This window comes from Vollenhovia emeryi, unplaced genomic scaffold (assembly GCF_000949405.1).
Source record: "Vollenhovia emeryi isolate VEMERY1.0 unplaced genomic scaffold, V.emery_V1.0 DF939126.1, whole genome shotgun sequence".
Lineage (NCBI taxonomy): Eukaryota > Metazoa > Arthropoda > Insecta > Hymenoptera > Formicidae > Vollenhovia > Vollenhovia emeryi.
The window spans coordinates 4,518,615-4,531,958 of record NW_011967240.1 but is presented as its reverse complement, the minus strand read 5'-3'; the positions used below and the strand labels follow the sequence as shown (position 1 = coordinate 4,531,958).

Here is a 13,344-nt window from a genome sequence, read left to right as displayed (position 1 = left end):
TTATTGCGAGGACGTCCGCGGTGGTTGGCCGTTGGGCGGCGGCGGAGGCGGAGGCGGCGGTTGCGGGTGCACCTGGTGGGACAGGAGACTGTGCGCCTGCACGTGGGCCGCCGCCGGGTGGTGATGGTGATGTTGATGGTGATGGGAGTAGAAGATGGGCTGCGCCGTGGTGGGCGCGCACGAGGTACCGACGCCGACACCGACGCCGACGCCCACGCCGACGCCGACGCCGACCGAGTGCGACAGGGCGGAGGTCGCGCCTACCGAGGACTGCACCGGGGGCCCCGGCGGCCCCGGCGCCGACACCGACACGGACACGCCGGCGGAGCCGCCAGTGCCGGCCGACGCCTCGTGATACAAGATCGGTACCCTGACTAGCCTCTGGGTCGCGTGCGCCATGTTCGCCGCCTCCAGCTCGGCGGCCAGCTGCCGCTTCCACTTGTTCCGCCGGTTCTGGAACCAGATCTTCACCTGGGTCTCCGTCAGCCTGAGCGAGGCGGCCAGGCCGGCGCGCTCCGACGACGAGAGGTAGCGCTTCATGTCGAACGTGCTCTCCAGCTGGAACACTTGTGATCTCGAGAACACCGTCCGGGTCTTCTTCTTGCGCTTTATGCTGTTCGACTCGCGACCGTCTACGCCAACCTGCACGCTGTTCTGCCCGCCGTTGCTGTTGCCGTTACCACCGCCACCCCCGCCGCCGCCGCCACCTCCGCCACCGCCGCCCACCGAGGTGCCGTGAAGACTCGTCGACGTGGACTCACCCTCGCCGTCGGCATCCGCACAGTCGTCAGCATCGCCGAGGTCGTCGTGCGCCTCGTCGCCGCTCGACGGACTCCTCGCGCGGTGCAGACGGTCATCGGCGTTGTCGTCATCGAGCTCGTCTACAGGAAGATACCCGTGTATTCATTTCAATTACCGTATACCCCTTTCATTCATTGTGCGCTTTTCGCCACACTTGTGCATTTCTCAATATTTTTTCACGCGTCTTTTGGAATCTTTCCAAACTTTTCTCGCCTATCGATTATTATTAATATCATATTGTCGTGTGCTAATTCATGTTAATTTTCTCTCAAAATCGTTACACACATATATATGTAAAAATGATGAAAAAAGTATAATTACTTTGCTGTTTCATTACGCTAATTTTTGCTCACAATCAAGAGCTAGCCACTTTTTGCCCGGAATTGATAGTTGCTCGTGCAGTTATACTTTTCTGTTAATTATCCTTTTTGTTTCGCAAGTTACTGAAACAAAGATCTTTTTATTTACGGGGATCGTTATTCTTCAACCGGGATTGTTCTTAACAAGTAACGCGCGCGCCGGGATAAGTCTGATTAATGGCGCAAAACTCGGCATGAGATCAGAATCGCGATATCATGTAACAAATAATGATATTTGCAGTGTGTGCGTCAAGTATAAAAGACACATCGTACGTGTATATTTATCGATATAATCAAACCGTTAACGAGAGAAAGGTAAACGCGTTAATCGCTCTTCTTTTTAAACATGATCCGTATACGTCAATCAGCCCGAGAGCGCTTTGGATTTACAAATTCTCTCACGCGCGCTCCGATAAATCGCCATTATACATTTCTCTATCCGTATTGAATATTTAATCAATTAATAGAATGCTAATTAATATTCTATTAATCCATTTTGACATAATTGCTGCGTATTAAATTCCCTACGCCGCTATCGGTGCACATGCATCATCCAATGACATTATTTGCGATGTGCATGCATATTTGTATAAAATACCGCTATGCCATGCCGTGTCTCCAGCGATTTGCGAGGATACGAAGGAGACAATAAAACACGCAATGATTTATTCATTTTCTGCAAATATTTCCTTTACCACTGTGCCTTTTAATTGGCGCGCGATGTTCCACGTACGCAAATCCATCGAGGATACGTACGACTGTTTTATTTTTAGCGACAAAACGTCATTAACGCGCGTAGGACGTTTAATCCTTCCTTTCTACAAATGATCGTTGTGGCACAGACAAAAAGTCGGCCGAAACGAAACTAGATACGATACATTTTTATAATCAATAATTTGATATTTGTTATGCCGGAAATACAATCGAGAACATATTTTTTAAAATATACGCGCTTTTTTGCCCGTAAAGTGAGAATCATTATTATTACCATTAAAACAAGGTTTATTCAAAAATTTATTCAACTCTTATATATAGCGTTAAATGTCTCCTCTTGTTCTCCACATTTTTTCCCGTACGGTTACTTTAATTATGCTTGCTAGTATTGTGAATAAGAAACTTCAGAATATTACTTGACCACGTCTGGCAAATTTTTATGTTAAAACTCACAACGTTTCGACTATGGTTGTTGGCCCTTTTCGAGTGATCTAACAAAGAAATTACCAGCGGCTTTAATAAAGGGTTGGATACATCAGTTACAGAAATTCGAGTCAGTAGTACGAAGATTGAGAAGTGAAGTAAAAATTGACGGTATTAATGTAGGAAAGATTTACAAAAGTGGGAGACAATTGTCGTGGTTAATGCAAGAGCATATGAAAGAGGTGGACGTCATGAACCTGGTTGTGTCGAAGTCGTGATTCAACTCAGGTATTAACACGCATGACATTCTTGGAAGCTAACTAATGTAAAAAGAGAGAAACCTACAATTGTGTAAACCGAAAGAGCTGGTCTTGGTTTCACGAAAATCTTGAATAAGATTTTGAAGGAAATTCGATAAAGAACAAACGTAACGCACGACGGCAACCGAGCGATTGTTATTATCGTATTGTTAAAGAATTTGGCATCGCGCAAGTCGGGCGGACCGCAGGTGCGTCCGTAGATGGAAATGGTAACTGCCTAAGTGCTTAGGCAAGGTGGCGGAAGCAAAGCGATCGTCGGGTAAGGCGATCGACGTTGGTTTGTCGTGATGGAAGCCGTGGAAGCCTTACGCGTGGTTGTATACGCCAAGATATACACATAGATACACGAGCGCGTCTATAACGCGCACGCAGACAATATATCTGTATATCTGCAGAGGTCCCCCGCGTTAACCCTCGTTTTCCTCCGCCTTTTCTTCGCGATCTATACGAGTTAGCGCGCGGTCTCAATCGTCCCGGGATATCGGCCCGTGCATCTTGCTACGTCAGACGTATTTTCGGTACTTCCTTCGGTCGAGAGCGCGACGAATTCCTGGCGTTAATCGAGCCGAGAAAGCTTTTGCGTTATTATCAAGCGAAAGAAAACGGCGGACAGTGAAATTTTCATACAGTTGGAAACGTTTATTTACTTATTTCTCCAAGCACGTTCTTGGGTCATAGACAAACTTCTTTAATCCTCTGTGATGAAATAACTCAATTACAACTAATTGTTATTTTGAAGAAATTATATCACGTGACATAAAATATCCCGTTTCTCTATGCGTGTGTTTTCCACCCCGAAATACTTAGAGAATCGTGTGACGAGGTCTGGATGAAACTTGGAATGGTGGAATTATGCGAGACCTTTCATCAAATATTGATAAATATTTGCGCAAAGTATTTCTAAATAGTGTATCAGCGAAACAGCTTTGGCGAATCGCCTTGATGCAATCATTGCGAAATTTCCTCCTTTTGGATGATGCAGCTATTACACGATATTTGAGACATTTTCCTATCGGGGCACTTAATCAAAAGAGTCTCGAGAAAGAGGAACGCTTGGTACTTCTATCCGACTCGACGAGAGCCAATGTTCCAGAGCGCACAGTTGCGAAACAATGTTAACGTCTCCTGCCGAGCGTGGTGCGCGTTTTCCACCGGATTATCCTTAATAAGCCGTCTCGATCTGCCTGGGCAGACGGGAGAGACGGGACGGGCAGGGAATCGAACTCACCTCGCTGCGGGAAAGATGCGGACGCGGGACTGACGCGGCTGAGGGTGCCGACCACGTCGCTTGGCGAGGGATGCTCGAGCGTCTGCAGGCCATGCGCCGGCCTCCATGGAAACGGCCAGCCGGCACCGCCGAGTAAAACGCCGCGGATGCCGTCGGCGTCGACGATGTCCGGCGATTGGCCGGCGACCTGCACGGCGTTGCTGAGGGCGGACGAGGCCGCGGCGGCCAGCCGCGAATGGTGCTGATGCTGCTGCTGTTGCTGCTGATGGAGATGCTGCAGCGTCGAAGGGTAGAACAGGCCGCCGATGCCGACCGGGTATCGACTCGCTATCAATCTGCAACGGGAAAGCATGTTGGCGGTTTTTAATCTTTGTACGCGATATAATATATATATATATATATATATATACGCGCGGATTCAAGGGTTTTATTAATAATTAAAACCAGTAGAAGGATCCTCCGCAATGTGTAAAGACATAATTTCAATTTATCCAGTTTTAAACCTCACGTAAATTCCAGGTGATCCGAGAGCGCTCTGTTTTTAATTAAGGATGAATTGATCAATCCGGGCTTGACTCTCCTCTTAGTCAAAATGTTGAAATACTAGACGTGGGAAGCTGGAAACGTGTAGCTTTAGAATTATTGAACGATTGAAAACAAAGAACATCCAATTTCCAACTTCTGGGAGATTTTTAAAAGTTTTATTCACGTTTAAATGTAAGAGAATTTCCCGTAATTTTAATTTCAATAGACCTTTTGTTATCGCGATCATCAATGTTGAATATGTTTTTAATACACGGAAGAAATGATTTGTACAATCTTATTGACAGCTTTCCTCAGTAGTGTTAAACACGACCAGCGATCGCGGGAACTCAAATAACGTTCGCATTATTGTGTTAGATTGTTATAACATGACACGGACGTGAAGTACCAAGCGATGTATGAAACAATGTCGAGTAATTAACTTGATTAGTCGGCAGATCGCGAAATCTGTCAACCTCGTAACTATTATAACGCGGCCGAGGAAACAAGGAACAATCGAACGCCGCGAACAAATGCAGCGCAACCTTCAGCTTCGGTTACAAAAGAATTTGCGAACCGCCACCAACGCGAGCGAGCAGAGCCTGTCCGTGACGGGGGTAGTTTGGGCACGCGGGATCGTTACGTCCGGGATAAGTGCCGTCGCTCGTAGCCGACGGCCATTGCCATTCGGATTTACTCAACCACTCGGGAGAAAGCGAAGCTCTCCACTGAATGGAATATATTTGGAAACGGTGTTTGCGCCGCAACAATAGCTGGACGTGCTACGGATAAACGCTCGACTGGTTATTAAGAGCCAAAATCCGCTTAGAGCAAGAAGCTCTTGAGAAAATCGTCGCGCTGATCGGGGAGGGAGGCGTACCTGCGTCGCGGACCCTTCCGGTAGCAAATTTCGTGGCGGCTTTGCGCGTACAATGACGTGCGGAAACCTTGATTAACACGTTGAATGCCGCGCCGGTCACCGGTGACCAGCGCGGCGCCACTAAAGTCCAAGTCCAGCCGCCGACGATCGGCGCTGGCCGGCGCTACCAGAGTGAACAAAAAATGTATTAAACTTGTGCAAAACCTTACAGATGTAATCAATATGAAAGTAACGGTACAATAATTAACATACTGTGCGGAGTTCAATTATATTTTATAACACTTTGCCCGGATGCGGAGTGAAAATGTCGCTCCGGCATCGCCGGCGGACATGCTCCAACGATATTCTATGTGTTAAGATGACTTTTGATGATCATAACTCGATTTCCCACACTTGTTCCTCAGAAAATTACATACTGCATCAATAGCGACGTTAAACGAAATAATACAGTGAAATGCAACTTGTTGGAAACTTTGCGAATTTAGAAGCTTCGTCCCGGACGGGATCTATAGATCGTTTATCAGTAAATCTGCCATCGGCTTTTCATGGCTGCTTGTCCTCTGGTTCTTGTCCTCAGCCGCTTAACGAGGGGTTCTCTTCCCCTCTCATTTTCTTTCTTTTGCCGATATTTCTCTTTCTTACTTCCGATCGCGGCTAAGCGCCATTGTTGCAGCTGCACGCGCCGTGGAAACTTAATGCGAGAGCAACCGATTTGCGGCGAAGAGAAGTATAGGCAAGCAGGTTCTGCCGGTCGAGAGAGAGAGACTGGCCGATATCGGCAGGCTAGGGCCGGTTGGTCAGGCATGTGGGCCGAGGAGGCTTCGGAAGCCCTACTTTTCCATGTTCCCTCCTCGCTTCCCCGTCGCAGTCCGTCTGCGACGAGCGATCTGATCTCGTTTCGATACACGCTCGCCACGTGAAAGCGTATTTGACTTTGTCCGCCGTCGTATCGCACTTTGCGCCTATTATCACTTAGGGCTCGTTCAGGCAGCAGATAAACAATTCGCTCGCTTTAATATGTTCCGCCTCTCAACATCGATCGAATGGCCGGTTACTTGCAAATTTACTCCAAGATATCGAAAGATGTTTTTCGATCTTCTTCATCCCGAGATAACTGTAATATAATCTTTCACGAAGTTTTGTAATAATATTCTTCTTGTTTGGTTCGCTAAAACATTCATTTTCTTTTCTCTTTCTCTTTCATTAGATGGCTAATTAATAATTTCAATCCTGTACATGTTGTCGATTTTGCAGTATTGTCGCTCGAAAAGGACCCGATGCAAAGTCGAAACGTTGTAACGAATTCAATAAAATTCGCCAGTTGAGTTGACAACAAGCTCACCATTTAATTTTGTAATAATGTCGGCCAATACTACGCGCGCATACTTAAAAGAACTTTGCAACTTGATCGTTATTATCTTGCGAAGTTCTTGTATTATCTCGAGAAGCTCGAGTCCAGTTAAATCCACAGTAAATACATGGCAGAGCAAAACTGTTCTTCACATTCGCTGAATTCATCGATCTCCTTTCCAACGTCTCTATCTTCTTGTATCAACGAGTCAGCGACGCTTATGTAAGTTAATGCCGCATCGACGAGACTCCACACGTGTCAATCGTTTATCACTAGGCGAAAGTCACGCTGGGCGGTAGACACGACACAACAGTATAACGACAACGACGGTGACGACGACGAGGCTCCGTCCGGGACCGAAGGAAAGGAGGAATTAAGAGAGAGACCCTTCCTAAGAGAATTCCTCAGCGACACGCAATCTTCGGCACGCCTCTTCCTCAATTCCCCACGATTTTCCCGGCATCAAGACCGAGATATCGAGGTATTCTCAAGAAGGCTTCGCGCGGCTAACGGGAGAGGAGAGACGGCCCGGGGCACACACAAATGCCCCGGAAAAGATAAAGGAAATCTGACAACCGCCTGTTTTGTAAGCATTCAGGGACCCTTCCCTGAAGGAGCAGGTATAAACACCAAACACTCGGATCTCTCTCGGCGGAGAGATCCACCACCTTTTACTGCCTAATTCTGCAGGTCTTACGTCTTAGGCGACCGCGAACACTCGACGTGGCTGGCTGAGTTTACGAGTTCTCTCTACGTAGGCACTCAAGGATTCTTCTCAGCGATACCTCCCTTTAACGCGCTCTCTCTCCAATCTCTAGGTCATCGTGCAATGTACTTGACTCGCGTGATTCGCCCTTCATCTCTCTCTCTCCCTCTCTCCCGCCGTCGATGATTTTTGTGTGTATTCTAGTGTTCACGTTCGATCTCCAGTTTTCCTTCGATTCTGTATGCAATGATACGTTCATATTTAGTTTAATGTAATTTTGGTAACGACAATTTTATCATTCATAAGTCGCAAAGAGATTTCTAAAGGCAATGACCAAGTGACTCTTAGTCACATCGTAACTTTTTAATCTCTTAAATATTATACATATATATATATATAAATTTATATAATATTCAGGAGACCATAAAATAACCAAGTCACGAAATAAATTTCTAGCAAAGGCAAACTTGAAACTAATTGGAAAATAAACTTTCTTGTTTGCTCTGTCAGCCTTTGAACCAGATATCTTTTAACATTCAATATCGTAATAATTAAAATTCCTTTCATGAAGCTCTTACTGGGAAAAGTCCGGTTTCAATTTATCCAGGAGTTTGGACTATTTATCACGTAGAACATTCATTTATTTGCAACTTGCCACGACGATGAAGAAGTTCTCGAGAGATCCCGCCGGCTCCTATTTCATTAGCCCTATGGACATTTTTATTACACGGCATCCGAGTTTGGCTTTATTGGGCATTTCCGTTAAAATTTACCCTCCTTGTCTCCAATGACGTGTTCCACCGCTTGCTTGTATTGATTATTATTCTACCTCGGCTTGTGCGCTTAGTAAGTGCCATTCTCAAATATAAACTCTTTATGCCGTTAACGATCGCTCGTAACACGATACGTTTCGTCGTGTATCGTTACACCGAGGGTAGTTAGGAACGCAGCGAAGAAAGAGAAGTCGATCGCGTTCGCTAGCGAAAGTGCGCCCAAAGCGGTTTGCAATCTGTATGCTCAACATGCGATCATCACGCTGTGCTTTACAGAGAAAAATAAAAACAAGGGGGTAAAGGAAAATAGATTATCGGATATTAACGAGGAGAAATAAAGGGAGAAGAAATAATAAACAGATGTGATAAACTTTCAAGCTGTGTTTGTTACACCGACTCGTAGAGAATGTTATAAGAACCGTTCTTCTCTACATTCTCTTTGTATATTATTTTTATTTCGCTCTCCCTCGCGCATATGCATAATTTTGCAGCACGAAGTGAAATTTACTGTCACGCCGTATGGTCTTTTTATTTTTATTTACTTTGTGAAGCATCGCCACAGATGACCCAACAACGATTTATTGGCTTTCGAAGCGTTCAGCTAAATCTGCTAGTTGGCTTCATCACGTTATTGGCTTGCGATAGACAGAATGACGAATTTAGTTTCATGTTTACAACACTTCGTCTCTACGTGCTCTAGAGAAAATTATCATTGGAGGGCGAAAACCGCTACTAGTAATTATACTTGGTATATATTTCACTAGTAAAATTATGGCAAAATTTCAGAAAACTCTCAAAAAGTTCCTCGAAATGCCACGTTGTCCCGCGACTACATGGTTCTCGGGGTAAATTTTAAGGATGTATCGGACCTATCTTTAAAATAGTACAAAGTCGCTAAAAATTTGTGAAATTGTTCTTTTAGTCTTCCTAATTTATTGCAGAAAAGTGAAAATGCATCCACTAAACGGTTGCTGAGATATAACTATTTTAATTTACACTGATTTTACACGTACTCTTATGGGAAAAGCCGATCTTCACGGATAAAACAGCTAAAAAAATGTAGAAGAAATAGTACCATTACATATTATAGTGTTTTGAATTTTTTTATACATCTAGTATACGAATAGATGAAAATATCTACAAAGTTTCAATAGTCTTTACTGCACCGTTTTAAAAAAATAAAATATAATAAAATATAACTTGAGATATTCGTGCTGTCGGCACGAATTTTTTAGTTTTGAAAATATTTGACGTTATTAAGAATTGAAATAAGAGTATTTTTATTATCAAAAGTTTGGGCTCATAAGTGAAAAAAATCGCAAATAATTCAGGAAAAAACATTTGTAAAGTGAAAAATACCTTTGTAGGAGTACAAATAAGACTCCAACTATCGTTCAAGTTTCTTACATCTAGCTTTACTATGCGTTAAGAGTAGATATTTAAGTATTTCCAATTTCATGCACTTTTGTCTAAGATTGTACGTCCAATACATCCTTAAAATTCTCTCCATGTATAAGCGCGAGGCGCCGCGGAACGCAGTTGTATATTTATGTTGTAATAATTTTTGGACTCGTCAGGTTAACCGCGTCTTCTCGACTCTTTAATCAAGGATCCGCTATTTCGTAGACGAAGCGGTGTAGAGTGAAATCTGCGGGAATTGTATTCCGACGCAATTATGATCCGTGATCCTACACCCGCCGCCATCACTCATCCCGAGCATTTGTTCCCAACGTCGAAACATCCATATCGCTCGCGAATAGGCGATCATACACAATAGGCTTTATCGTATCTTCCTTTGAAACTTGTAGCGCGATCCCACCCTAATTAACGAATCATTCATCAGCGCTGTAATTAACGAGGCGGTCTCTGTCGCGGATTATATCAGACGGATCCTTCCGTTCGCGGTCCTATCGCGCCCGCGGTAACGTTTTTGAATATAAGCCCCCGCGAAATCGCGGGCGAATCGAGCAAAAAATATTTTTCGCGATAACTCCGCGCCGGGGTCAACGGACCGCGCCGGCGGATCCGAAATGTATTGAGTGCGAACAATATATTATAAGATGGGCGCGCGCGTGAAGCGATAATTAATTTTTCTGAGTATAAGATCCGCCATGGCATCCAATTATTTGAAACAAGTAAAGTAAATCAGGACCTTTAAGATACACCCTCAGAAAGGATTTCTGTTACCGAGACAACAAATATTCTCGACGCATTCATATTCCTCACAACCTCATTTACTATAAAAATACGGGAATATCAAAATAAAATTAACAATTCTTATTCTCCTCTATCGAATTGAAAACGTTTGACTTACTATATCGAGGCAGGAGTAACTTATACAAATGTAAGTTTATCTATTCTTGCGTTTAGAATAAAGTTTCCCTCCATCTTACAACGCACGAAGTTGGCGTCACGATAATCGATAAAAGATGATAAGTACATGCTACTATTTTATTCTAGATTTTAGAGTTTTTCATTTAAGATTAAAATATTCCTTTCTCTATAATGAATATGATTGGCGCTATATCGATCCTAGTTTATGATACATTCAAGTGTAATAGCATCCCTGATAGCACAACAAGTCTCAGTTATGTCTCAGTTATGTGCTAAGGGGATTGGATCAGGAAATTTTTTCTGTCGGTGTATAAATCAAATAGAAACGAGAACACCAAATCATTACTTAGTAAGTAACTTACCAACTACTTACTACTTACCAATAGCAAATTCGGCAGCTTGCGCTAGTGCGCACTGAGTGCACACTGAGGCTTGTTTACAGTCAATTTTTATATTTAAGGATCGTCTTGAATATCTCTTGAAATATTTCTTAGTCAGTAAAATAATTTGTATAGCATCCATACGGGCCATTGTTTGGCAAAACACTTTTTGAACATGTATTTAAGACACAATTAAATATAAGAGTTGACTATAAACAAGCTTTAGGCCGGTATTCATAGTCAAATCTTATGTTCAGGACTGTCTTAAGATCATCTTTAGATACTCCGTAGCCAATGAAATGTTCTACAGCATCTTTAGATAAATTCAAGACGGTCTTGAGTATAAGATCTGACTATGAATACCGGCCTTGGTGTGCACTCAGTGCGCACTAGTGCAAGCAATCGAATTCGCTATGAGTAACGATTTGGCGTTCTCGTCCCAATTATTTTATGTCTCGTCGAATTTTCCAAGACAAATATATGGACCATTTTCTTCGGGAACTTGATGCACAACAATGTAAACGAACTTGGATAGCGTCTCTAGTGAGACGTGTAATTTTTAGGATACCGTAATTAAAAAAATATCTTACTAAAGGTCTGCGTTCACGATTTTAGAACTTAGTTATAGTTTCGAGACATGTGTAGCCAATCAACTCGCAGCTGTTCCATAAAAGCTGCAAAGTGATTGACTACACGTTTCTTGGAACTATAGAACTTGGACCAAGTTCTAGCATCGTGGACACAGACCTTTACGCAGGCAGATTTCTAGGTGTCGTAGCAAAAGTGTATCGCTAGTTTGTGTATCTGTTAGAAAATTGTTTGTAGCCTACAAAATTGATAGTAGCAACATTCTAGCAATACCTTAATCTGGCAAGTTTAGCTTTCATGGCTAAATATGAATCATTTACATTGGATAAAAATGAATTTCGGTACCGCAGCTAGAACAATCTTTGTAAGGAATATAACTTTTTATGTACCACAATCAAACGTTATAATGGATGGATGCGTCACAGAAGGACTTGCTTCCTAACGTTCGCTGACAGTTGAGAAATTCAGTTTCTGTTATTTAAATCGATTAAATACAAAACATACGCGATATTGCAGCATTGGCTACTCATTTATACATCCCGGTTGTTTTCTTGTACTTACACCCTCAGAAAGGATTTCTGTTACCGAGACAAAACATATTCTTGACGCATTTATATTTCTCACAACCTCATTCAGTATAACAATAAGACAATATCAAAATAAAGTCAATAACTCTTAGTCTCCTCTAGCGAATTAAAAAAGATTGACTTACTATATTGAGACAAGAGTAGCTTGTATAAATGTAAGTTTATATATTCTCGCGTTTAGAATAAATGATCGAATACTCGACAAAAGACGATTCTAGATTTTAGAATTTTTCATTTAAGATAAAAACGTTCCTTTCTCTATAATAAATATGATTGGCGCTATATCGTTCCTATTTTATGATACATTCAAGTGTAATAGCATCGGATTCGGAAATTTCTTCTGTGGGTGTAGAAAATTGTCGCTGCACTTGCAAGATCATTTCTTTTTGAGCGATGGGTATCACGTGTGTCAAGGTACACATATCTTCGGCTCGAGTCGCGCCTTAAAGAGGAGTCGGATGCGATTGTTACGATTTCATAAAGCGCGCACGTACACCGGGCGTATCCAGCGCGTAAATCCCTGCGCGCGTACTTACTCCCCTGCGGAGAAATATTATTATTTCATCAGTTAAGTTATATATTATATACATATATATATATAGAGAGAGGATGGGGTAGTGCTCTGCGCCGAGATCGCATGACGCCAACTTCTCTCTCTCCACGACCTTGGCGAGCGAGAATCTCAGGCGGGCGTAGAGCGGCGATTTAATAATAAATCGAGCCTAGAACTTGCGCGCTTCCTCCCGGAAGAGACGTAAGGGCTGCTCGCTCGGCAGCAAATGGGCCGCGGGATAGGTAGCCCGTTTCTCGAGGGAATCTTAGGCTCCTTAACCTTGGACTATACGTGTACGCCGTTTCATCCGCATCCATTAAGCACTCCACGTCTAATTGATTTTTTGCCATCCCTCCCTCTCGCCGGCGCGTACTCGTTTCGGCAGCAAATTTCGGTTGCCAGTTGCCTCGCGACGTTAATTAGCGCGCTTGCGAAATTATGCCCGGGCCACGCGCGTTTTGCGTATACGCGAGCGCGCGCGCGCGCGCGCGTGTGTGTGCGTGCGCGTGTTCGCGCGTGAAAATGGCGCGAGCGCGCGATCATCGCGTAATTCTATACCGCCGCGCGAATTTTTGTTGAATTGCATTTAAACGCGTAAATGGATCCGAACGGAATATGTGCGATTTGTAATTTTACGTATCGCCGCGGAGCGGTTATTACAAGCGAGACGCGCCTTTCCCGTGGCCCTTTGTGATGCGTGAATTATGTCGTGCATTACCTGAAAATCGGTTGCGTCATTATATCCGTTATTATTGTGCGTTAAGTTGCATTTGTGCGCCATTTCTTCAGCGCCATTATTCCAAGAGCGAACGAATTGGTTATTTT

At 43.6% G+C, this 13,344-nt stretch overlaps 1 protein-coding gene across 1 annotated transcript in view; it reads right to left on the bottom strand.

Moving 5' to 3' along the window:
* The window catches only part of LOC105569166 (homeobox protein Hmx), an 18,006-nt gene continuing 4,662 nt past the window's right edge, over nt 1-13,344 (bottom strand). Inside the window, exons 2-3 of the mRNA XM_012025365.1 lie at nt 3,846-4,180; nt 1-881 (exon numbers count right to left, since the gene is read on the bottom strand). Coding sequence (XP_011880755.1) covers nt 1-881; nt 3,846-4,180 — 1,216 coding nt within the window. The remainder of the gene's footprint in view (nt 882-3,845; nt 4,181-13,344) is intronic.